Below are 27,775 nucleotides of genomic sequence, written 5' to 3'. Positions count from 1 at the left end.
CGCGTTGGCTCTCTGACGTGGCAGCGGCGGCGCGAGCAGTCAGAGCGGTAGCGCGAGCGGGCGCCATGGGGCTTTCGTTGTCCGGTGTCTTCCAGAGAATCTTCGGCCAGAAGGCGGTCAGGATATTAATGGGTAAGTGTGGGAAGGAAGGAGGGAGGATGAAAAGGGAGAAGCGAATGAGTGAGGTACCCCCTTCTCCTCCCTCCCTCCCTCCCTCTGTTAGGAGCCGCTGATCCCCTGACGGCGGTTGCCTGGACCCAGCGCCTCGGCCTTCCTTACCTTTGTTCAGCTCCGATTCAGCGGCTGGGCTTGTTCCCTGGTTCCGCTGGTTGGAGGGCTGTCCTTTCATAAAGCCGCTCCGTCTGGGTGGGGAGACTGTCTTGCAGACAGCCCGGCCCGGCCTACAGTGTGTCGGAGCCAGGCTTCGTGGGTAAAGCTGTAGTTAACTGGAATTACTAGACTGCACACTCGCAGATCATGGGTACTTGTGTTGTTGGAAGCGGTTTTGTTTTGTGGATCCAGCCAGCGACCAAGGCGCTCCAAAATAATACTGTGGATACTGGAATCTAAAACAAAAACAGAAAAATGCTGGGACAAACTCAACAACTCTGACGAAGGATTTACCTGACTCGAAACACTTTCCACAAATGCTGTCAGACCTGCTGAGTTCCTCCCGTATTTTCTGTTTGCCCTCCAGTACGACTTGTTTTTGTGATAAATAGTGGCGTGGACGCTGGGGGATAACTTCCGTGCCATCATAGTCGCCTGAGAGAACGAACATGGCCTTGGTTCAACATCTCATCTGAAAGATATCTAACTACTGCATTCCTCAGTGCGCCGCAATAACCGGTCTCAGACCGAATTAGGTTGGATTTTATAGTTAAAAGGGGAGGCTATCAACTGTATAACTTCTATTAAAATAAATTAAGTGGCAACACCTTGCAGCCAGCGCACGGTTAAATACCTAAATCTGCTATTTGGGTTGTTCTGTTCCTCCACATGCTTCACCATACTGGTGTCTCGCCTAGAGATTGGAGAGTACGAAGTTGTATTTGCTCGTTACCTACTAAACATGCCGGAAAAGGCTGTGGATTGAACATTCTAGTTGAATAGATTGACCAGAGTATGCTAAGTCTTATTATACCATTGCCTTCCATCCTGAGAACTAATGAAACCTTCATTCATGCTTTTTGCCTCTAGACTTGCTTCAATGATCTCATGGTCACATCCCATCTTTCACCATCCATAAATTTGGAACTCATCCAAAAAGTAACCTAACTTGCACTAAATCCCATTTATCCATTCTCTGGTCGACCAAAATCTTGATTTTGAAATATTATTTTCAAATCTCTGTGGCCTCGCCCCCATCTTTTCTACACTCCTTCCAGCATTACGATCCTTCAAGATTTCTGCACTCTTGCAATTTAACCCCCTTGCGTATCCCTGATTATAAGTGCTGTGCCATTGACAGCCACACCATAGCCACTGAGGCCAAAAGTTTTGACATTGCCTCATTCAACCTCTTCACCTTTCTCAGCACTTCTATGATGCTCCTTAAATTCTCCCTTTGTATGCACATTTTTAATCATCTGTCACAACATGTGACTCGTGTAAAACTTTGTTTGATTACATTCCTGTGATGTGACTTGGGATGCTCTATTACAATCGAGGTGCTATGCAAATGAGAGTTAATAAGAGCCAAAGAACCTCCTGGCATTAAAATATTAACTTTTATACACTGGGGTCTCAGTGTTTCAGAATTTTTTTTATTTTGCTCGTTATTCTTTCTTTCCTTCTCTCTTTTGCTTCCAGGGCATTGTTTGATATTGAATTAAATATTCTAACTTACACTTCCTTCTTTAGAATCTGTAATGGTTGTCAAGCATTCTTCAAACTTGCTGAAGGGATGCATAGTTACTTGTCCTATTTACAGTTTCCAGATCCCAGTGGTGGTTGCCAAAATTGAATTCTAATCACTGCAAGTTCCTCTGCCAAAGGCTTTGGAAAGCCTGGCTAAGTGTTTCAATTAACAACATTAGCCATTCATTGCTGACCACAGAATGAATACAAACCCCTTCTAGAGGTTATGTTTGGCTGTAATGTGGTTCTAAAATGGTTATGAACGGTGTGAACCTTTAAACAGAAGTTTTTAACCACTTACCTAATGTTCCACTGAGGAAATTCTAACCTCCGTGAACTGATTTTGGTCCATTGTGTGACTCTGCGGCATTAATGAGCCACTACATTTTGAGCTATAAATTTTAAAACATAATCATACACAAATATACAGGGGCCCACAATTTCCTAGTTCCAGCAGATTAACCGTAACTACTGTTGAAGAATTTCTCAGGTCCTGAACTAGTTTTGTATTTGTGGAATGGCAAATTTCTCCATCCTGTGCTAGAAGTCCACTTCTATTTATTTTAAATGTGATATATCAGCTTTTGCCTTAATTCCGTGTGCCAGGGACCCAGGTTCAATTCTGGCCTCGGTGGCTGTCAGAGTTTGCATGTCCTCCCTGTGTCATCGTGGGGTTCCTCCAGGTGGTCCGGTTTCCTCCCATACTCCAAAGATGTGCAAGTTAGGTGGATTAGTCATGCTAAATTGCTCCTTCGTGTCAGGGGGTTAGCAGGGTAAATACGTGGGGTTACGGGAATAGGGCCTGGGTGGGACTGTCGTTGGTGTGAACTCACTGGGCCGAATGGCTTCCTTCTGCACTGCAGAGATTATGTACTCCAATCTTTATTTTCTGTAAAATTAAAGCACCAGTAGTTATTTCTGGTTTGCTGTCCGCAAGAATTTTGATACAGTTTGCAGTTTTGCTTGCTTGATATCATTGTTACTAGTTGTGTGAAATCCCCAAAAGCTGGAGCAAGAATGAAATGGAAAAATGAAACACAGCACATAATTGATCCTTCTGGATAAATTTTCCTAGACGTCACTGAGGAGTGTTGCCGTGTGCTGTTGATCACAGAATTCAGATGATTGAGGAGAGTGTTTCAGATTGCTGGGGTATTGGGACCAATTCTGGGGGAGGTGCGATCTGGACAGATTACACCTGGGCAGGACGGCTCCTGACGTCCTTTCAAAATGTACTTGCTAAAGTAATGGGGGAGGTTTTAAACAAATATGATGGGAATAAGAGCTTATTAGAATTTAGAGAAGGGGCAATCAAGAACAAGAGAAGGAGTCTAGGAGGATAAGAACAGTGATGGGTAGTGAAATCAAAGGCCAGAATCTGATACGGACGTATTTTTTAAAAAGTAGAAATGTGACAAGGAACGTTAAAAGGACTAGCTTTGAGGTTTTGTATCTGAACACCCAGAGCATTCAAAACAAAATGGATGCATTTGTTGCGCATATAGATGTAAAGGGGGTATGATATAGTTGGCATGATGGAAACGTGGCTCCAAAGTGACCAAGGATGGGAACTAAACGTGGAGGGATATTTAATGTTTAGAAAAGACAGGCAGAAAGGGAAAGGTAATGGAGTTGTATTGTTGATCTAACAAAGATATTGTACAATAGTGAGGAAATATATTAGCACGTATAATGTGGAATCTGTATGGTTCGAGTTAAGAAACAACAGCAAAAAACATTCGTGGGGATGGCATACAAACCACCAAACTGTAATGGTAATGTATGTGATAAAGCAATGTGTGATTATGGGTGACTTTAATCTTCATACAGATTGTGAGTCACAGTACAGTAGAGGAGAAATTCTGGAGTGTATAGAGAATGGTTTTCTGAACCAATACATTGAGAAACCAATGAGGAAACAGACCATATTGGACAGGGTATTGTGGAATGAGAAAAAATTAGTTGGTAATCTAGTTGTGCAAGGGCCTTTGGGGATGAGTCACCACAATATGATAGAATTCTTTATCAAGATGGATAGTGAGGTAATTGATTCTGAGATCAGAGTTCTGAATCTCAAAGGTAACTAATTTACGAGGTATGAGTTGGACTGAGAAACGTTACTGAAAGGCAGAGTTGTTAACAGGCAAAGGCAGACATTCCAGAACAAACAAGTGAACTCCAAAAGTTGTTTATCCCTATTTCGTGTGAGAGTAGAAAGGGACCTGTAGCCAAACTTGTTCACAGGGGAATTGGCGATTGCATTAGATTCAAAGAAGAAGCATACAAATTGGTAAGAAAAGGCAATAGGCCTGAGGATTGGGAGCAGGTTGAAATTCAGCAAAGGCTGACAAAGTAAGCTGGCAGGGAATGTAAAAACTGACTGTAAATGTTTCTATAGGTATGTAAAGAGAAATCGACAAAAGTTAATGTAGGCCCTTTACAATCAAAAATGGGCGAATTCATAATGAAAGAAGTGACTAAGGAACTAAATTCACATTTTGTTTCTGCCTTCACAAAGGAAGACATGATTAATGTACTGGAATTCTGAAAAACGCATGTTTAGTAGATCATTGGGCATTTTCCAAAATTTTTTGGACTCTGGAATGTTTCCTACAGTTTGGAGGGTAGTTAATGGAAGCCTGCTATTCAAAAAAGGAGGTAGAGAGAAAATGGGGGACTATAGACCAGTGAGCCTAACATCAAAAATAGGGAACATAGCACAGCATTTGGAAGACAGTGGTATAATCAAAGTCAGCAACGATTTATAGGAAATCATGCTTGACAAATCTACTGGAATTCTTTGAGGGTAACCACTTGGTAACCAGTGAGAACCAGCAGATATGGTTTATTTAGCCATTCAGTAGGATTTTGACACGGTTGCACTTAGATTACTATATAAATATAAAGCACATGGGATTGCAGGTAGTGTCTTGAGATGGAGCTGGTTGGCAAACATAAAGCAAAGAACTGGAATAAATGTCTTTTTCCAATTGGCAGGCATTGATCAGTGGGGTATCACAGAGATCTGTGCTGGGACCCCAACTCTTCACAGTATTAATGATTTTGAGGGAACTAAATGTACTTTCTCCAAATTTGCATATGATACAAAGTTGGGTGGGAAGAGAAGCTGTGAGGAAGATGCAGAGATGTTTGAGTGATTTGGCTAGGCTGTGAGTGGGCATGTGCATGGCAGATGCTGCATAATGTGGATAAAGGTGAGGTTATCCACTTCTGTAGCAAAACTAGGAATGCAGATTATTATTTGAATGGGTGTAAATTGAAAGAGGTTGGTGTCGTCATGCATTATTCACTGAAAGTAAGCGCACAGGTACAGCAGGCAGTAAAGAAGGCAAATGGTATGTTGGCCTTCATAGCAAGAGAATTTGAGTATAAGAATAAGAATGTTTTACTGCAATTGCATAGGACATTGGTGAAGCCATACCTGGAGTATTGTGAAAAAGTTTTAGTGTCCTTATTCGAGGAAGGATGTCCATGCTACAGAGGGAGTGCAGCGAAGGTTTATCAAACTGATTCCTGGGATGGCAGGTTTCATATGATGTGAGACTAAGTCAATTAGGATTATATACATTGGAGTTTAGATTCTAGAGAGAAGGCTCCCATTGGTGAAGGAGTCCAGAACTAGGAGCCATAGTTTGAGGATAAGAGATAAATCTTTTAGGACTGGGGTGAGGAGAAATTTCTTCATCCAGAGAGTGGTGAATGTATGCAATTTGCCACCACAGAATGTAGTTGAGACTAAAACATTGTGACTTCAGAAGGAATCAGATACTACTATTTGAGGTAAGGGGATCAAGGGATATGGAGGGGATAGGTGAGATCATCAAATGCATTACCTGATCTTCCATGATCATGAATGGTGAAGCAAGCTGAATGACCTCCTATTTTCCATGTACGTTTCTATGAAAACTGAAATAGCTGACATGTATTCCAGTTATCATTTCCGAATGAAATTTTAAGCAAGGGTTTTTGATTTCAGCAAATCACCGTGTAGTTTTCAAAATAAATATATAAGCACATGGTAATTACTTAAGTAAAATAAGCACTAATTTGTTCTATTTGTCTCTTGTACTAGTTGGTTTGGATGCTGCTGGTAAAACAACCATCTTATACAAACTGAAGCTAGGTGAAATTGTAACAACTATTCCAACAATTGGTAAGTAAGAATTATATTGGATTATTGGTTGCATCTGACAACCAAAGGGCTATCAGTAAAACATACTTTATTTGTCTCTTGACTGTTGGTTACATTTAATTGCTATTTCACCACGTTTTGCCAGATCTTTTTCTACCCTGGTATCTGCTGAATGCAGCAGCAAGAGAAATAGACTGAGACATGTAAATTCAGTAAGGGTTTCTTCAGCTCCTCAAATTCTAGTTGAATAGTTGCAATTTGTGGTGGATTTGGGTGTCTGGCCTGTGTCATGTCATCTGGCATGAGGGTTGAGTCCACACTGATTCATGTCAGCAGATATTAACATATTGAGTAGGCACCCAAACACACATGTAATTTAGCCTCAATTCAGGTGAGTCTACAGTTTCAGGGCTGGAAGGAATGAATGAAATAATTAATTAAAACATAAATGTTTTAGAAGTTTGTTAAAGATAGGTGCGTGAAATGCTATTGTTTACACGGTATTCATTTTTTTCTTTGTAATATACTACTATATACATATGCCCTTCTGTAAGAAAAAAGTTAGTGATGTGATTAAGATTCGTTTGGATATGTTTAAAAAGATGCTTCAGTTTTATGGTATTCATTGGTGATGAATGAAAAATAATTTTAATGCTCAAAAAATGATTTTGAGGTGTGAATTAGTAGATTGCTTGTAATGAATGGGCAGACACTTGTGATGAATGCTAATGTACAAAGTAACTGCAGCATAGCAATTCAGTTATTACGCAAGTAATAAAAAATTGCAAAGACTGGAAATCTGAAATGAGGAAGGAGCACAACAGAAATGACATTTCTGCTTTAGATGCTTCTGTGCACTTCATGTTTCAATCAGTCTTGAGTTGAGTTGTAGTTCTATTCTGTATGTGCATGGGGTGTGTTAAGGAAATATGCTTTAAACTGGCCAGTTGTCTTGGAAGGTCACTTCTGAATTTCGGTGCTAATTTAAAATGAAATAAACGTCAACTCTAGTCTTCAATGCAGCAGGGGTTAGATTCTGAAATGCAGTGAAAAACTTTACTGTTAAAATATAAATTAATCTGTTAAAATAATAACTAATATTTCTGAAATAATATTTTATTCACAGCAAGTTTATTTTCCTTTCTGCAAAGGCAAAGAAATAGACCAGCTTAGTTGTAAAGGCATAAATATCTCTCTCTCTACAGGGCAAGTTCAAATTATTTTGTGAATTATTATTGCATATGTCTGATTTATAGTGCACCTGTTCTTGTAGGAATGGCTTAAAAACTGCATGCCAATTACAAGTTAGTCTGTTTATAATTTTGAATTTTTTTGACAGGATTCAATGTTGAAACAGTGGACTACAAAAACATATCTTTCACTGTGTGGGACGTTGGTGGCCAAGACAAAATTAGACCTTTGTGGAGGCACTATTTCCAGAACACCCAGGTATTTAAATATTTTGATTGCTTAGAGCCCTGCAAGTTACTTTAAGCTGAAATGTTTTATCACAGAATCCCTACAATACAGAAGAAAGCCATTTGGCCCATTGAGTCTGCATCGGCACTCAAATTGTTTCTTACCCAGGCCCGCTAATCCTCCTACCCTACACATCTTGGGGCAATTTAGCATGGCTAATCCATCTAACCTGCACATCTCTGGACTGTGGGAGAAAACTGGAACACCTGGAGAAAACCCACACAATCACAGGGAGAATGTGCAAACTCCACACAAATGGTCATCCAAGGCAGGAATCAAATCCAAGTCCTTGGTGCTGAGAGGCAGCAATGCTGCCACCGTGCCATCCCTACTGTGCTTAATTCGCAAGTCTCATTTGCTGTTTTGTGATTGTGACAACTGATTCTCAAATCCGTTTCAACTCCTTTATGCTATAAAAATTCTGTCTTTTTACTTTGTATTCCAACTGGGTTTATATCTGCATTTTGTGAAATTCTAACTTCAGTTTTTCATTAAAAAATTAAAGGCCATGGCAGTTTTGAGTTCTGAATGTGTATTTCCTTATGATAAACTTGACAATTATTCAGGGTAAAAGAGAGGTACACCACTACTCTTATTTTTCCTTGATATTTCCATGAATCCATCAGTTTAGGAAAAAGCACGTTTGTATGCATTGCCCAGAACTAGGGGTCATAGTTTGAGAATAGTTTAAGTTCATTTATTAGTGTCACCAGTAAGCTTATATTAATACTGCAATAAACTTACTGTGAAAATCCCCTAGTTGCCACACTCCGGTGCCTGTTCAGGAATACTGAGGGAATGTTTAGCATGGCCAATGCACCTAACCAGCATGCAGACTCCGCACAGACCAGGAATCAAACCTGGGTCCCTGGTGCTGAGAGGTAACAGTGCTAACCACTGTGCCACCGTGCAGTTAGATTTTTAACCGCTCACATTGATGTGGCTTTGCTGTGTGTATGCTTCTGAGAGTCTCTAGCCCTTTTTCTGTTTATGCCATGCCAGTGGATTCAAACCAGCATGGCTGAAAGGGAAAATATCTGCAAAATGTTAAAAAAAATGGCGGAGTACTTCAGCATTCAGAACCGAGACGTTCGCTTTGGGTGTAGATCCTTCAAATCAGTCATTAAAATGAGTCACTGTTGTGACCCAGTGGAGAAACCCCATAAGCCAAAATAACCCAATTGGCCTTCTCGAATGAAGAAATTGTTGACATGGTTTAACTTTTTATAACTTTTACTTTAAATAAAATACAATACCAGCACAAGTTACACATGACTTCATCTAACGCCAACTTTGCTGGTTCTTTAATCATTTAATTCCCTTCCAACGCAATGTACTGTTGGTCAATTTTCAGATTTTGAGCGGACATAGTGTGAAGATTTCTCACCCATTGCTTTACTGTATTGCTCCTGACAAGATTGCAACTTTTCTCCAATATCTGTTCCTATAATACGGGTGATTTCCATTATTAAAACAGCTTGTTTCAGTTTGAACTTTTAGTATAGAGGTGATGATGGAGTTATGTCACCGCGATCAGATTGTCATGTTTCTTGTTATGCAAATTGCTGTTCTGATCGGAAACTGCAATTCATCCCTTCACGCACTTAAAATGGAAAACTGATCAACTTTTGTTCAGCTCATAGAAAAGGCTGCGTTCCCTGTCCTATATGAATATGAGCTTTTGGGGCCTGAGCTCTGAACTTCCCTATAGGGCAGCAACAGAGGCAAGGATCTGAGGCTGGGCCAGGTGGGGGATATTGGTTGGATAGGAAAGAGGATGGGATGAGAGTGGGTCTGGGTGGGGAGAAAGGAGATGATTGAATTCTTGTTTGAGAATGGAGAGAGCATAAGGCACTGAGTGGAGTGTGAAGGCATGAGGTAGGAGCTGAGGAAGGAGGGGAGTCGATGAGTCAGATAAGAGAGCATAAAGGGCCGCGGAATAGAGAGGAGGGTGGGAGTGCATGGTGATAGGCAGGGCAGATGGTTTCTTGTGGGCTTATTGTCCTCTTAAATCATTAGATCAAGAATGTATTTTTTATGCCAGTAAGAAGTCTCACAGCACCAGGTTAAAATCCAACAGATTTATTTGGTAGCAAAAGCCACTAGCTTTCAGAGCGCTCGCTGCTCCTTCATCAGGTGAGTGGGATTTCAGTTCACAAACTGGGCATATAAAGAGACAAACTCAATTTACTTTGTAAATTACTTTATAAATTTACTTTGTAAATTGAGTTTGTGTCTTTATATGACCTCTTTGTGAACTGAACTCCCACTCACCTGACAAAGGTGCAGCGAGCGCTCCTAAAGCTTTTGCTACCAAATAAACCTGTTGGACTTTAACCTGGTGTTGTGAGACTTCTAACTGTATTTACCCCAATCCAACGCTGGCATTTCCACATCATTCTTTATATCTACATCTACAACTGTAGAGGTGCTTAATCTCCTTGGGCTTTTGTATTTGATTCAAACTCAGATCCCGAGAGCATTACCATTGGTCTCTGGATTACTCATTCAGTGACAATATAACTGCGTCCCTGCCTCCCTTTGCTTGTGAAGCAGCAGTGTTCTGTTGGTACAGCTGAGTATCCGAGACTGTGCGTGAAAGGTGAAGTCTGAATACACGAGATCCAGAGGAAAGTGATGTCAGAAGGAGGGACGCAAACACTAGAGGTGGATCCTTGTTAAAGATGTCCAAGTGAAAGCATAATTTGGGAGGAAAGTCTAAGGCAACACTTACCCATGTTATGCTGCATCTGCATGTATTTGTCCATTCATTCTGCTTGTCTAAATCACTTTGAAGCCTCTTAACATCCTCACCACTCATGTTCCCACCAAGGGAATTGTCAGCAAACTTGGAATCTGACATTTGGTTCCCTCATCCAAATCATTGATGTATATTGTGAACCACTGGGGCCCAAGCCCTTGCAGTGCCCCAATAGTATCTACCTGCCACTTAGAAAAAGGTATTGGGTCCTACGCTCTGTTTCTTGTCTGCTAATCAATTCTCAATCCATGCCAAAATATTACCCTCAATCCCATGTGCTTCAGTTTTGCATACTAACTTCTTGTGTGGAACTTTATCAAAAGCTTTCTGAAAATCCAAATATTACTGCATCCACTGGTTCTCCCTTCTGTATTCTGCTAGTTACATCCTGAAAAGAACTCAGTAGATTTGTTAGGTGTTGAAATCAGCAGCGGGAATAGGCCATTCAGCCATGATTTCCCTTTCATAAATACATATTGACTTTGTCTAATCCCATTGATACTTTTTAAGTGTCCTGTTATCGGACTATTATAATTATAATATACTCTTAACATTTTCCCTAAAGCTGATGTTAGGCTAAACAGCCTGTAATTGCCTGTTTTTCTCCACGTCTCCTTTAATAGCTGGTTTACATATGCCACCCTGCAATCTGCAGAATTTTGGACGATGACAACCAACACATCCGGTCTTTCCATGGCTACCTCTTTTAGTACCCTGGGATGTAGATTCAGGCCCTGGGGATTTATTGGCTTTCAATCCAGTTAATTTCTCTAGCACTTTTTTTTTGTAATACTAATTTCTTTCAATTCCTCCTTCTCACTAGATCCTTAGTTCCCTGGAATTTCTAGAAAATTATTTGTCTTCCTCTGGGAACACAGAACTAAAGCAGTTTTTAATTGCTGTGCCATTTCCTTGTTCTAGAAATTTTATATGATTCCTCTTTGGATCTAATAATATTCTTAATTTCTTTTGTTTGCCATGCTTGGGCCTCTTGTTGTTTTTGTGCCAGAAAGGTATGTATAACTTTGGAAAGCATACATCAGTTAGTTAAATATAAGCCATTGTCTTCCCACCATCATGTCTTTTAATCAGGTTTCCCAAAGTATCTTAGCCAATTTGCACCTCATACTTTGTAGTTTTGTTTAGATTTAGGATCTGACGTCACTTTCCATCATAATGAAGAATTCTATCATGTCATGGTCACTGTTCCTTAAAGGACCCTGCACAACATCATAGCATAATACCAAATCTAGGATAACGTGCCCTAGTTGATTCCTTGACAGTTAGCACTCTGCTGCAATCCAAAGCAAGGAATTTAAATGTCCGTTATCAAGAGTAGCTCGGTGGCACCACCACAGACCAAGCTGGCCAAGAACTAAAGACCACAGCTGCTAGACTTGGTCTGCAGCAAGTGGTGACAAGAGGGTAAAACATACTTGACCTATCCTCAAAGGAGCTTGCTGCAGATGCATCTGTCCACATAGCAGTACATTAGAGCATTGGAATTGGGAACGGAAGTAGGCAAATTCAGCCCTTCAAGACTGCTCTTCCATTCAGTCACATCATATCTGATCTCTCCCTGGTCTCAAATCCACCTCCCCACCTATTCCTCATACCCCTTTTTATTAGAAATATACCTAACTCCTTGAAATCATCCAACAATTCAGACTTCACCATGCTACGGGGCAGCGAGTTCATCAAATTCACCACTGAGAAGTAGTTCTTCCTCATCTCAGTTTTAAATCTACCGCTTTTCAACCTCTTGTTTCAGATTGCCCCCTAAGAGGAAACACTTGGTCTACCTTTACTTTATCAATCTCATAAAATTTTATTTACCTCAATCAGATCCCCTCTCATCCTTCTAAACTCCAGCAAATATAAGCCTAAACAGTTTAATCTCTCCTCATATGTCAATCAGGATGCAGTGTCTTGTCTGACATTGGGGTGTCAAACATGCAGTGGGAAATGTTGAGGGGTGGGTGTTAGATGCTGGGGAGGGTCAGTTTGCAGTTGTGTAACGAAATTGGGTTGGGGATTATAACTAGGTCAACTAGCAGTGGGGGTTCTAACCTGTGAGTGGGAGTGTTGGAGATTTCTGTGTTTGGGGAAATGGGGGTGGGGAATACTTTGGCTGCGGGCGGGGGAAGAATCCCTGGTGGGGAATCAATCTGGTTACTTAAAATAATTACACCCTTTCAGACTGACTATTAGAATAACGCTGGCAGCCACCTGAAGTTAGCATTTTAAATTGCTTTATTAGATTGTTCCCAGTCCAAAGTTAATGCTTCTGAACATTTGTAGTGGGAATTTCTAAGAGGGATTCCCCAGTAAATCTTGGGATTCCTGCAAATCTGATATTGGGGAGCCAGGAAGTTATGGGTTGCTATTTTTGTAGCATAGACATGTATCATGTCTTTGGTGGCCTGTTGAGAATGTAATAACTGCAATAGCTTGTTTGTTAAAAGCTGCCATTAAAATCCCACACAGTGCCATAGCACTGCTCATGCATTCAGGCAAGGTTATTTTTGGGAGAAATCAGTAAAGATGTCTTTGGCCAAGAACAGGGCATTTTTACCATTGCCAGTTTTTGGATCGCTGAATTTGAGCTACTGTACCTGTACTTGATTTTTAGTTTATAACAAGTCATGTGCTTTATAGTACTCATTTGACCCGCAGTTATAGATTAGAAGAAAGCAAGAGGTTGTGTTATTCAGTGTTAATTACAATAAACAATAAAGGGTTTATTATGATCCCAGAGTCATGCAGTATAACCAGATGTGTGTATAAAGCCACACCTCTTTCCTGATCAGCAAGGGCATATCAATGGAGTGGGATTTTGGAGCTTGAAATATTCTGTGAAGCTGCTACTTACGCAGTTATTGCTTTTGTTTCTCTTCCCCATTACCCCAGCTTTATTCCACTTCTTTGTTGAAGTAGTAATACATTGTCAGAAGATGTTGAAAGGCGTTTTACATTTTTTAAAGGCTTTTGTTTTTAAAAAGCCGCATCTTGTAAATGATGTGTTCATGTGTAAGACTCTTGTGAATTGCTGCTTTGGCAAAGTAAATCTTATTAAAACTTAAGTATAAAATGTCTTTATCTTTTTGCAGGGCCTTATTTTTGTGGTAGATACCAATGATCGAGAGAGAATTCAGGAAGCATCAGCAGAGCTTCACAAAATAGTATGTATTCATTGAGGCTTGAATTTGATACAATCATTTGTTGGTATTCTAGAAATTCCCCTTGTAAGTATTATTTTAAATCTCTTGGTCACATAAGTAGATAATATTTTCAGTTATATAATCATTGGGAATTTATCAGAACTGACCCGTGCTTTTTGAGGATTTATTAAAAGTTCTGGGTATTTTTTTTCTTGCTTGGTATGTTTTGAATGAAAATCAAATAACAAAGTGATCAACTGATAGGACTGGCAGTGGCACTGGACATTTATTTATGTTGTCATAATCTAAACACAGTGCATACTTAATTGAACAGGATTCTGTAAGTTTATTCAAATGAACATGGTTTCCTTGAATATATTAATCAAGTCACCAAATTGTGATTAATTGACCCTATTATTTACTTAATTGGCCTTATCAGTTCTTCTGGAGCAGGAATCGAGGATATAAGAACATAAGAAATAGGAGCAGGAGTAGGCCATCCAGCCCTTCGAGCCTGCCCCGCCATTCAATAAGATCATGGCTGATCTGTCGTGTCTCAGTTCCACATTCCCGCCCTCTCCCCATAACCCTTAATCCCCTCGCTTATCAAAAACCCATCAACCCGCATCTTAAAAATATTTAGCGAGGCAGCCTCCACCACCTCAACAGGCAGAGAATTCCAGAGATTCACCACCCTTTGAGTGAAGAAGTTCCTCCTCAACTCTGTTCTAAACTGCCCCCCCCCCCTTTATCTTGAGGCTGTGCCCCCTAGTCTTACTGTCCTTTCTGAGCGGGAAGAGCCTCTCCACCTCTATCCTATCCATCCCATTCATCATCTTATACGTCTCAATGAGATTTCCCCTCATTCTTCTAAACTCTAACGAGTACAAGCCTAGTTTATTCAGCCTCTCCTCATAGCTCAACCCCCTCAACTCCGGTATCAGCCTAGTAAACCTCCTCTGCACTCCCTCCAAGGCCAAAATATCCTTGCGTAAGTGCGGTGACCAAAACTGCACACAGTACTCCAGCTGCGGCCTCACCAATGCCCTATACAGCCGCAGCAAGACCTCCCTACTTTTATATTCAATCCCCCTCGCTATGAAGGCCAGCATCCCATTAGCCTTCCTGACCACCTGCTGCACCTGCAGGCTGGGTTTTTGCGACTCATGCACAAGGACCCCGAGGTCCCTCTGCACCGTCGCCTGCTGCAGTTTTTCGCCCCGTAAGTAATAGTCCTTCCTACCATTATTCCTACCAAAGTGGACCACCTCGCGCTTGCCAACATTAAATTCCATTTGCCATTTCCTGGCCCATTCGCCCAGCCTATCTAGATCCTTCTGCAGACTCTCCACACCCTCCGCGCAATTTGCCGTTCCACCAATCTTGGTGTCATCAGCAAATTTCGACACCATACACTCGGTTCCGTCCTCCAGATCATCTATATAAATGGTAAATAGCGGAGGCCCCAGCACCGACCCCTGAGGCACTCCACTAGTCACCAACCACCAATCCGAATAGCACCCATTAACCCCCACTCGCTGCCTCCTATTTGACAACCAATCCTCTATCCACGCTAACACCCTACCCCCAACTCCACGCCCCCTTACCTTCTGCAATAACCTCTTGTGAGGTACCTTGTCAAACGCCTTCTGAAAATCAAGAAAGACCACATCCACCGGATCTCCTCTATCCACCGCCCTAGACACATCCTCATAGAACTCCAATAAATTTGTCAGACACGACTTCCCCTTAACGAAACCGTGCTGCGTCTGCTCTATCAAGCAATTCCCCTCAAGATGCCTCGCTATTTCCTCCTTGATGACGGATTCTAACATTTTACCTACAACAGACATTAAACTAACCGGCCTATAATTCTCTGCCTTTTGCCTGGCACCCTTCTTAAACAACGGCGTAACATTAGCTGCTTTCCAATCTTCCGGCACTTCCCCGGAATCCAGCGACGTCTGAAAAATAACCACCGAGGCATCCACTGTCACCTCCGCCATTTCTTTCAGAACCCTCGGATGCATTCCATCCGGTCCTGGTGACTTGTCCACAATCAGTCCCTCCAGTCTGTCGAGCACCGCCTCACTAGTAACAATAATGTCATTGAGACCCTCCAGTCCTACCACCTTTCCATCGCTAACACCCGGCAAATTATTCACGTCTTCCTCTGTGAAGACCGAAACAAAAAAGTTATTCAAGACCTCAGCCATTTCCCCATCCCCTACCACTAAGTCCCCCCTCTCATCCTCAATATATCAGCCCGTTGCAGTGATAGGGGACACAGTCAGATACACAATTATTAAAATTTTAAAGTACAACCACTTTGGATGGACAGCAGGTGGACCATAACACTATTTTGTTTTAAATTTGAGATTAATCAAGAAACTAAAAGACAGACATCTAAATATAGGAATAAACTCAAAGTAATTTTTAAATTACAGCACCAAAGCTTGCATGACTAGTAACCTGATGTGACGCTCTGAAAGTGTGCAGACTAACCACAAAATGTAGGAGCAGAGGTAGGCCATTCGACCCATCAAGTCTGCTCTACCATTCAAAGAGTTCATGATTGATCTGAAATTATAATACTAAACTCCATTTTCCCATCTTATCCCTATAACCTATGATTCCTTTACTGATTAAAAATCTATCTCAGCTTTGAACATATCTAATAACCCTGCCTTCACAGCTCTCTGCGGTAAAGAATTTCATGAATTTACTATCCCCTGAGAGAAGATATTCCTCCTGTGTCTTAAATGGTAACGCCATACTCTGATAATGTGCCTTCTAGTCCTGGGCCTCAGCTGTTTACCATTTATATAGATGATCTGGCGGAGGGAACCGAGTGTGTGGTGTCGAAATTTGTTGATGACACCAAGATTGGTGGAACGGCAAATTGCACGGACGGTGTGGAGAGTCTGCAGAAGGATCTAGATAGGCTGGGCGAATGGGCCAGGAACTGGCAAATGGAATTTAATGTCGGCGAGGTGGTCCACTTTGGTAGGAAGGACTATTACTTGCGTGGCGAAAAACTGCAGCAGGCGACAGTGCAGAGGGACATCGGGGTCCTTGTGCATGAGTCGCAAACACCCAGCCTGCAGGTGCAGCAGGTGGTCAGGAAGGCTAATGGGATGCTGGCCTTCATAGCGAGGGGAATTGAATATAAAAGTAGGGAGGTCTTGCTGCAGTTGTATAGGGCACTGGTGAGGCCGCAGCTGAAGTACTGTGTGCAATTTTGGTCGCCGCGCTTACGCAAGGATATTTTGGCCTTGGAGGGAGTGCAGAGGAGGTTTACTAGGCTGATGCCGGAGTTGAGGGGGTTGAACTATGAGGAGAGGCTGAATAAACTAGGCTTGTACTCGTTAGAGTTTAGAAGAATGAGGGGAGATCTCATTGAGACATATAAGATGATGAATGGGATGGATAGGATAGAGGTGGAGAGACTCTTCCCGCTCAGAAAGGACAGTAGGATTAGGGGGCACAGCCTCAAGATAAAGGGGGGGTGGTTTAGAACGGAGTTGAGGAGGAACTTCTTCACTCAAAGGGTGGTGAATCTCTGGAATTCTCTGCCCGTTGGTGGTGGAGGCTGCCTTGCTAAATATTTTTAAGACGCGGGTTGATGGGTTTTTGATAAGCAAGGGGATTAAGGGTTATGGGGAGAGGGCGGGAATGTGGAACTGAGCCACGACAGATCAGCCATGATTTTATTGAATGGCGGGGCAGGCTCGAAGGGCTAGGTGGCCTACTCCTGCTCCTATTTCTTATGTTCTTATGTAGACACTCTTGCATGGGGAACAACCCTCAGCATTTACCTTGTCAAACCCTTGAGAATCCTGTATGTTTCAATAATGTCACCTTCCATTCTTCCAAACTCATGAATACTGGCCCACCCTACTCAACCTTTCCTCATAAGAAAATCCCTCCGTACCCAAGACCAACCTAGTGAACCTTCTCTAGATAGTCTTTAATGCCAGTATATTCTCCCTCAGATAAGGGGACCAGAACTGTGCACGGAATTCCAGGTGTGATCTAACTAGTGCCTTGTATAGTTTTAGAAGGCTTCCACATTCTTATAAGAACATAAGAAATAGGAGCAGGAGTAGGCCATCTAGCCCTTCGAGCCTGCCCCGCCATTCAGTAAGATCATGGCTGATCTGTCGTGGCTCAGTTCCACATTCCCGCCCTCTCCCCATAACCCTTAATCCCCTCTCTTATCAAAAACCCATCAACCCGCGTCTTAAAAATATTTAGCAAGGTAGCCTCCACCACTTCAACGGGCAGAGAATTCCAGAGATTCACCACCCTTTGAGTGAAGAAGTTCCTCCTCAACTCCGCTCTAAACTGCCCCCCCTTTATCTTGAGGCTGTGCCCCCTAGTCCTATTATCCTTTCTGAGCGGGAAGAGCCTCTCCACCTCTATCCTATCCATCCCATTCATCATCATATACGTCTCAATGAGATCTCCCCTCATTCTTCTAAACTCTAACGAGTACAAGCCTAGTTTATTCAGCCTCTCCTCATAGCTCAACCCCCTCAACTCCGGCATCAGCCTAGTAAACCTCCTCTGCACTCCCTCCAAGGCCAAAATATCCTTGCGTAAGTACGGCGCCCAAAACTGCACACAGTACTCCAGCTGCGGCCTCACCAGTGCCCTATACAGCCGCAGCAAGACCTCCTACTTTTATATTCAATCCCCCTCTACTTCATTCCCTTTGAAATGAAGGCCAACATAATATTTGCTTTTCCTACTACCTATGAGATTACATTCTATCTTTTTTGTGATTTATGCATGAGTGTCCCCAAATCTCTCTGAATTGCAACTTTCTGTAATTTTTCTTCATTTAAATAATGTTCAGCTCATTTAGTCTTCCTCCCAAAGTGCATAATTTCACATTTTCCTACATTATAACTGCTGGGTTTTTGCCCACTCATTTAACCTATCTATATGCTTCTGTAGACTCTGGGGGGGAATTTTCCCATCCTGCCCACCACAGGAATCGTAGCGGTCGGGGAGGGTGGACTTTGCAAAGGTCAGTTAGCCTCTGGCAGGATTTTCCAATTTAGGGGCGAGTGCGACCAGAAAATCTTTGTCATCCTTCCCACTTGCTTTGGCATCTGTTTTTGTCATCTGTAAACTTGACAATAGTACATTCACCTCCCTCGTCCAAGTCAATATATATTGTAAATAATTGTGGTCCCAGTACAATTGTAAATAATTGTCCCAGTACAATTGTAAACAATTGTAAATAATTGTGGTCCCCTATGACACTCCACTAATTGCAGGTTGCCACGCTGAAAATGTCCCTGTTGTCCTAATTATCTGCCTTGTATTAATTAGCCAATCCTCAAACCATGCTAACATACTATTCCTAACACCATGAGTTCTTGGTAAGTAAGCTTTTGTGTATACTTTATCCCGTTTTTTTGAAATCCAAGTAGATTACAGCTACTTGTTCCCCTTTATCCTGCTCATTATCACCTCAGAATTCTACTAAGTTTGTATGGCATGATTTCCCCTTCATGAAGTCGTGACTCTGCTGAGACCAGAAGATGTCGGGGCAGAATTAGGCTGCTCTGCCATTCAATCGTGGCTGATTTTTTTTTTGTCATGCCTTTTCTCCATAACCCTGATCCCCTTATTAATCAAGAACCTATTAATCTATGTTTTAAAGACATTCAATGACCTGGACTCCACAGCCTTCTGTGGCAAAATGTTCCACAGATTTACCACACTCTGGCTGAAGAGATTCCTCCTCTCTGTTTTAAAGGATTGTCCCTTTAGCCTGAAGTTGGTCCTTCTGGTTCTAGTTTTTCCTACTAGTGGAAATGTCCACTCTATCCAGACCTCGCAGAATCCTGAGAGTTTCAATAAGGGGTTCCCCCACCCCCCACCATCCTAAACTCCAACAAGTACAGACCCAGAGTCCTCAACCATTCATCATGCAACAAGCTCTTCATTCCAGGGATCATTCTTGTGAACCTTCTCTGGACCCTTTCCCAGGCCAGCACGTTCTTCCTTAGATATGGGGCTTGATTATATTATGCATTTCTAAATGATCTGCTATTATATCCTTTGGGAAAATGTTAGTCTATTACAATGATGTATGTTAAGCTAACTGGCCTGTAGTTACATGTTCTTAGTTCCCATTTTTAGATAAAGGTGTTATGTTGGCAGGTTTCCAATCCTCCTGAGATCTTCCAGAATTTAAGGATTCTTGTAAGATTGCTAGCAATGCATCCATTATCTCTGTAGCCAATTCCCTTAATATCCTAGGTTGCAACCCATCAAGTCCAGGGCACTTATTGGCTTTCTGCCCCATTAGTTTCCCTAGTACTTTTTCTTTAGTGGTAGGTGTATTTATTTTCTTCTCCTCCTCCTCCCCTCACCCCTTTCGTCCCTTGATTATTTAGTATTTTTGAAATGTTATTCGCATCTTCTACCATGAAAACTGATATTATTTATTTAACTCCTGCCGTTTCCAGTTCCTCATTATTTCCCCATTCTCTAAGGGGCCTATGTTCACTTTGGCATCTTTTTTCCTTTTTATATACTTAAAGTCTTACTGTCTGTTTTTATAATACTCGCAAGTTTATTTTCTCCCTCTTTATTTCCCAGTCGTCTGGCTTACCACTAATCTTTGCCATTTATATTTTTACTTTCTGATTAATAATATCCTTTAACTTCCTTGGTTAACTTGGTTGATTCATCCCCGTCCTACAATCCTCCTCCCTCGCTGGGATGCATCTTTGTTGTGCATCATGAACCATTTTCACAAGCTCCCCATCAGGGAATTGAGCTCCGATCTCCTGCATGACAGGCCAGGATACTAACTACTACACCAATGAGGGATTCCAAGGAATGTTTGCTAGGGGATGTTTTACTCTGAGATAAACTGCCTCACCCCACATTACCAGATCCAAAATAGTCTGATCCCTGTTTGGATCCACACAACATGTTGTCCTAGGAAATGGTCTCCAGTGCACTCTATGAATTGTTCCTTATGGATGCCTGTGCCAATTTGATTTTCCCAGTTCACATGAAGATTAAAGTTATCCAAAATTAATGTACTGACTCTTTTACATGCCCTCAATATATCCTGATTTATACTCTGTCCTACAGTATTGCTACTATTACGGTATCTTTAGATTACTCCCCCCAGTGTCATCTTCCCCATGTTATTTCCATTCATATGAATTCTAATTCATCCCATCCAAGGTAATTTCTTGCTATCATGCTTATTCCACCTTGTACTAAGAAAAATACCCACCATCCTTTCCTTCCTACCTGGCCTTACAAAGTCACATACACTGAGTAGCATTGATCCCTTTGTAACTGCATCTCTGTAAACACTGTAATAAGATCATCTCCATTCACCTCAATTTATACTGTTAATTCATTTTTGTGCCAAATACTGCAGGCATTGAAGTAAAGAGCCATTAATTTTTCTCTTAACTATTTTGTCCCCCTTTGACTGTATTTACTGCCGTATTCTTATGTTTGTACACTCTGTCCCTTCCTGTCAGAGTCTGGATAGCATCACCTATGTAGATGCTTTTCAATGCTACCATTTCCTTTTGCTTTGTAAGCCTATATAGCCCCTCTCCAGGATACCCCTACTCCCTATTTAATTTCAAGTCCTCGCTACTTCCCTAGCTACGATTTGCAAGAACACTGGTCCCAGCACATTTCACATGTAAGCCAATGGTACACCCTCTAGTTTCCACGGTACCAATGCCAGTGCCCCACAAACCAAAACCCACTTTTCCCATGCAGTCTTTGAGCCACTATTTAATCTCTGTATTTTTATGTATCCTATGCCAGTTTGCACATGGCTTAGGTAATAATTCACAGATCATAGCTTTGCAGATTCTGTGGTTCTAGTGCTTAGCTCCTCATTCTATACAGAATCACTTTCCTTGTTTACTTATGTCATTGGTACCTACTGTGGACCAGGATATCAGGATCCTCTCACTCACACTCACACACACACACACACACACCACCCCCCACTGCAAAATCCATTTTAGCCTAGAGCATACATCCCTAACCTTGGCACCGGGCAGGCAACACAGCCATCTGACTATAGCTGTATACTGCAGAGAACGGTCTCAATATATGGTCGCAAAACACTTGGTGTATCTTACCTAAGAGGCTTTTTTTCTCTGTGGGTACCTGGCAGTGTGTGTTAGGTATTAAACTGTCGGGTGGCATAACTAATTCTTATTCTGGCCTTAACTGATGCCCATATGTACACAATTTCTAGTAGGGTTCGTTGTATAGTAATCAAAAAAGGAATCCTGGCTGATGTATTTTCCTCCTCCTAACCTAAGGATTCAGGAGTCAATTGTACCAGTATTTTCACTTTGGCTGAGATCAGATCAACCCTGACTTCAAATTTGTTCTGGGTCAGTTCATGCTGTTTTTACCAACTAACAACATGGCTATGCTCCAAGACTGTTGAACATGTTGTCCTCTAAGCCAAACACACTCTTGACTTGGAACTATATTGATCTTAGTCCACTGCCACTGGGTCAAAAATGTGAAACTCCCTTGGTAATAGCACTGTGGGTATTCCTACACCAGATGGACTGCAGTGGTTCAAGAAGGTGCTTCACTATCACCTTCCCATGGATAATTAGGAATAGATATCAAATACAGGCATTACCAGTGACACTTGCATACTGTGAAAGAAAAGAAGTCTCGTTGGCTAGCTCGCTGTAGAACGCTTTGAGGCATGAAGTACTTGCATAAATTCCTTAAAGAAAAGTCACACCAGTAGTACCAAGCAGATCAGTCAAGTTTAGTCTGAATTCACTGAGATTGTAGGTGAGATGGCAGTTGGTTGCAAAATTGGAAGAAATCCCTGGCATTTGGGATAGGATAGGAACACCTATCCAGGTATTGATTACATAAGAATTTTTCCTGAAATTTTGCATATGGATCTCAGGAAAGGTCAGTGTCAGACTTGGTTATAAAGTTCTCAGTCAGGTAATCTCTCAATATCCAGTTTTGTGGATGAATAATGAATGGCCACCTAGGCCAAAGGAAATTATATGTCTTGTATAGAAGCTCCCAGTCTGTGGGGACTTGTCTCCACGACTACACCAGTAGTGCTACAGTTTGCATTGTTTTTGAACAAATGAAGAAAGTTAACCATAGTCATTCTGGCTGGGAAGTTTGCATGCAAGTGTATTAATGATAACAGGCCCTATTATGTCCATGATGCCCTTTATAGTTTAATAGCCTGGTTCAGCTGACTCCATTTGGTCAAGCTACTAGAATCTAAGCATGAGTACCTTCAAGAGTGGGAGTCAAAGCTAGGACTGAAATTAACATTAGTTTCTTTATCTGATTATAACTTTACTAAGGTATACTCTGTATATAAATTGAAAGTTCATACATCTTGTAATCGTGTACAAAATTTGCCAGATCATGAAATCAAATTATTAATTTGGCTTCTTCCAGATTCAAGAAGATGAATTGAGAGATGCATTTCTATTGGTATTTGCCAACAAACAGGACCTGCCAAATGCCTTGACCATCAGTGAAGTGACAGAAAAATTAGGGCTAAGCAACTTTCATAACAGAACTGTAAGTATCTTCTCAGTGCTGTGAAATTGAAAATATTAATTTATAATTTGACAGCAACATGTACAGAATTAACATTCAAAATTGTCATACAATATAATTTGTGTTGTAAGCTCTTTTAAGAACCATGTTCCCTCAAAATGACCAATGGGATTTTTCCAGTGACTTTAATATACTTAATGAGAAGCTGTATGCTTGATTTTCGGCCAATGCTGAGAAAGATGATTGATTGTACTCGGGCTAAAGCGCCCCCCCCCCCCCCCCAAACTCTCAACTTTGAAGTAACGCAGATGATTTTGGATTCACAATCTCATACATCCCACCTGCTTTTTTTTTGGAGTGTCATAACATAAGAAATAGGAGCAGGAGTAGGCCATCTAGCCCTTCGAGCCTGCCCCGCCATTCAATAAGATCATGGCTGATCTGTTGTGGCTCAGTTCCACTTTCCCGCCCTCTCCCCATAACCGGACACGCGTCCTTTGTTTGAATAGAGGGGAGTATGGTAGGATGAGAGAAGAATTGGCAAATGTGGACTGGGGGAGTGCGTTGGAAGGTAGGTCTGCTGAGGAACAGTGGAGGATCTTTAAGGAGATCTTTCTTGGTGCTCAGCAGAAATTTATTCCGATGGTTAAAAAGGACAGTAGGAAGAGAGGTAATAAGCCGTGGATAACGAAGGAGGTGAAGGAAAGTGTTAAATTAAAAGCGGAGGAATTTAGAGTAGCTAAGAGCAGTGGGCGAGAAGAGGACTGGGAAAGGTTTAAATGTCAACAAAGATTGACAAAGAAGTTGATAAAGGAGGGTAGGAGAAGCTATGAGGCTGGGCTAGCACTTAATATAAAAAAGGATAGCAAGAGTTTTTATAAATATATAAAAAGGAAGAGGCTGGCTAGGGTGAACGTTGGTCCTTTAGAGGATGAGAAAGGGGAGCTAGTGGTAGGGGATGGGGATATGGCTAAGATCTTGAATAACTTTTTTGTTTCTGTCTTCACGGAGGAGGACGTGAATAATTTGCCGGGTGTTAGCGATGGAAAAGTGGTAGGAATGGAGGGTCTTAATGACATTACTGTTACTAGAGAGGTGGTGCTCGACAGACTGGAGGGGCTGATTGTGGACAAGTCCCCAGGACCGGATGGAATGCATCCGAGGGTTCTGAAAGAAATGGCGGAGGTGATAGTGGATGCCTTGGTGGTTATTTTCCAGACGTCGCTGGATTCCGGGGAAGTGCCGGAAGATTGGAAAACGGCTAATGTTACGCCGTTGTTTAAGAAGGGTGCCAGGCAAAAGGCGGGGAATTATAGGCCGGTTAGTTTAACGTCTGTGGTAGGTAAAATGTTAGAATCCGTCATTAAGGAGGAAATTGCGAGGCATCTTGAAGGGAATTGCTTGATAGGGCGGACGCAACACGGTTTCATTAAAGGGAAGTCGTGTCTGACAAATTTACTGGAGTTCTATGAGGATGTGTCTAGGGCAGTGGATAGAGGAGAGCCGGTGGATGTGGTCTTTCTGGATTTTCAGAAGGCGTTTGACAAGGTACCTCACAAGAGGTTATTGCAGAAAGTCAGGGGACATGGAGTTGGGGGTAGGGTGTTAGCGTGGATAGAGGATTGGTTGTCAAATAGGACGCAGAGAGTGGGGGTCAATGGGTGCTATTCGGATTGGCGGTTGGTGACTAGTGGGGTGCCCCAGGGGTCGGTGCTGGGGCCTCAGCTATTTACCATTTATATAGATGATCTGGAGGAGGGAACCGAGTGCAGGGTGTCGAAATTTGCTGATGACACCAAGATTGGGGGAAAGGCAAATTGTGCGGAGGGTGTGGAGAGTCTGCAGAAGGATCTAGATAGGCTGGGCGAATGGGCCAGGAAATGGCAAATGGAATTTAATGTTGGCAAGTGTGAGGTGGTCCACTTTGGTAGGAAGAATGGTAGGAAGGACTATTACCTACGTGGCGAAAAACTGCAGCAGGCGACGGTGCAGAGGGACCTCGGGGTCCTTGTGCATGAGTCGCAAAAACCCAGCTTGCAGGTGCAGCAGGTGGTCAGGAAGGCGAATGGGATGCTGGCCTTCATAGCGAGGGGGATTGAATATAAAAGTAGGGAGGTCTTGCTGCAGCTGTATAGGGCATTGGTGAGGCCGCAGCTGGAGTACTGTGTGCAGTTTTGGGCGCCGCACCTGCGCAAGGATATTTTGGCCCTGGAGGGAGTGCAGAGGAGGTTTACTAGGCTGATACCGGAGTTGAGGGGATTGAGCTATGAGGAGAGGCTGAATAAACTAGGCTTGTACTCGTTAGAGTTTAGAAGAATGAGGGGAGATCTCATTGAGACGTACAAGATGATGAATGGGATGGATAGGATAGAGGTGGAGAGACTCTTCCCGCTCAAAAAAGACAGTAGGACTAGGGGGCACAGCCTCAAGATAAAGGGGAGGCGGTTTAGAACGGAGTTGAGGAGGAACTTCTTCACTCAAAGGGTGGTGAATCTCTGGAATTCTCTGCCCGTTGAAGTGGTGGAGGCTGCCTCGCTAAATATTTTTAAGAAGCAGGTTGATGGGTTTTTGATAAGAGAGGGGATCAAAGCAATGAAAAGTCGTTTGCAGGCGTGTTTCCTTTAAAATATCCTTTCCTCGCCAACTCTCAAATTTGAACAGTCAGCCAACTAAATCGTCAATGGAAAGTAGTGTCAAGAGGCTTATGGTATGTTAGAAAATTTCAGATTTGATCCCTGGTTTGCGTTAACGCAAGTTGGTTGGAGCAGGATCAATGGTAAGGATGCAAAAATTGGGTGTGCTGCTTAGTGTGGGAAGGAAAAATTCGATCAGATTCTATAGTTTAAACTCATTCCAGTAATCTCTAGTAAAATGTATGTGGGTACCAGTTACAGTGTCATGTCATACTTGCTGCCTCGGCCTATAATGGATTGTCCACTTCAGTACTGGAGGGCTACCAATACTCATGGAACATAGCTTGGTGAAAGTCATTGACAATGGGGAGTAAAAGGTGTCTTTTGACAAGTTTTTAAAACCAAAATAATCTTAGCTAAATGCCGAATACTTCATAAATAAAAGCAAATAACTGCAGATCTGGAAATCTGAAACAACATTTTCTATTTGTATGCATTCATTTCTGTTATTTCAGATGCTGTCAGTAGTGTTTCTGTATTAGATTTGGTGATAAGTTTTTGTTTGTTAATCTTCCTAATGCCATATTTTCCTTTTGTTTTTGGAACAGTGGTATGTGCAGGCAACCTGTGCTGTACAAGGAACTGGCTTGTATGAAGGCCTTGACTGGCTGTCAACTGAACTATCAAAATCCTAGACCTGATGCCACAATTTAATTTGACAAGATGTCTTATTTAACAGGGGACACATTTGGTAATATTGGTCTAGGCTTGTTAACGAGTTTTCATCTCCCAAATATTGTGGTTTCTGAAGTTGATTTTTTTTTCCACAGCTGAGCTTAATTTTGAACTTTTATTGTGAATGTTTCTGGTAAGTTTCATAAATTAGTGGAACATTAAACAAATAATTTGCCATTATCTTTTTTGTGAGCGTATTTCTTCCAGTTTAACTCCCAATGGAAGCAAATGTAGATCCTAATTGTATAAAAATTGAAGAATTAAACTCGTACATTTGAGCCCAAATAAATGATTGTTTTAAAAATTTTACCGTGCCCTTTTTGCTTTTGATACCTCAGGCCATTCTAAAACAGAGCATCTGCTGAAGAAGTATTTCTGTACCATTCCATTTTGTGAAAATAGGGTGCCAGTTTCTTTTTATTTAGCTATTATTGAACATGACTTCTGAATGAATCAAGCAAGGGCTGAGAGAATGGTAGATTAGGAATTAGATTTTTGAGTTCCAAGGATGAGGGGGTGGGGTGGGGAGGGAGGGAAATACCAGTTGCATATAAATTGTCTGGTTTATAGACTGTAGTCTGGCAGATGTCTGTGTCTCTGAATACAAATTAAATATTGTTGTTTGTAACTTTTATAGCCCCATTCCAAACAACCCAGTCCAGTGGTGGTTCATGAAACAACTTCACAGGACTTTCAGCCTCACCTTTGTGATGCTGTGTTTCAATGAAGTGGTTTTGCCATCTCTCTGTTAACTGACTTAATGCAAAGTTACATGTTAGTAATATAGGAGTTAAAGTTTTTTTGTTGGTAGACTCCTGTTTTTTGGCCACAGTCAGTTTCCATGGACCACATCTATCCCCCATTCTGCATATTTGAGACTGCAAACTCTAAATGTTCCTTTCTTCCTTTGTCACAAGACAAGCAGCAGGTGGTGCACGTCATTGCAAAATAAACTTCATAACACTATGAAAGGATCCAGTCCTCAAGCATACCTGCATTCATGTTGACATTTCTGTCTACACAGCTAAATTGTCTTTCTGGTATGTTGAAAATAGTAACCTTTTTTAAATGTTGCATGTTTTTGATATCAATGTGCTGTTTGTTATTCATTGTAATGTGCTTATTGTTTATTTGTCCACAAATAGTTTTTGTGAAACTGGAAGATTTGGGAACAACAAAATTTCAATAATGAAAAGTGTCTACATTATCCATTTGACATTCTAATGAAATTAAATAAACTTTTTGGAAATACTGTGTTTGTCATTTAGTTGTTTTAAATATGATCTCCCAGAATCATGAGAATTAAATATAGAACCAAGTGATTCACAAGACAGGTAGTGCAGGAGTTCTTGGTCCATCACCTTCTCTAACAGATTTTCCTTTTGGGATACTGCTGGGGGAGTTGATTTCTTAGGGA

At 41.7% G+C, this 27,775-nt stretch overlaps 1 protein-coding gene across 1 annotated transcript; it reads left to right on the top strand.

The window, feature by feature from the left end:
* On the top strand, positions 1-27,610 carry LOC145338051 (ADP-ribosylation factor 4-like). The gene is made up of 6 exons (XM_080182836.1): positions 1-132; positions 5,954-6,034; positions 7,353-7,462; positions 13,364-13,435; positions 22,886-23,011; positions 26,232-27,610. Exons 1-6 carry the CDS (start codon positions 66-68, stop codon positions 26,316-26,318), a joined length of 543 nt encoding a protein of 180 aa, XP_080038962.1. The 5' UTR covers positions 1-65; the 3' UTR covers positions 26,319-27,610.
* The last annotated feature ends 165 nt before the right edge of the window (positions 27,611-27,775 follow it).

The sequence above is a fragment of the Carcharhinus amblyrhynchos genome, chromosome 3 (genome assembly GCF_965287045.1).
Source record: "Carcharhinus amblyrhynchos chromosome 3, sCarAmb.v2.hapA, whole genome shotgun sequence".
In the NCBI taxonomy this organism is placed as follows: domain Eukaryota; kingdom Metazoa; phylum Chordata; class Chondrichthyes; order Carcharhiniformes; family Carcharhinidae; genus Carcharhinus; species Carcharhinus amblyrhynchos.
Note: the sequence above shows the minus strand (reverse complement) of the source record. Positions and strands in the feature narration are given on the sequence as shown.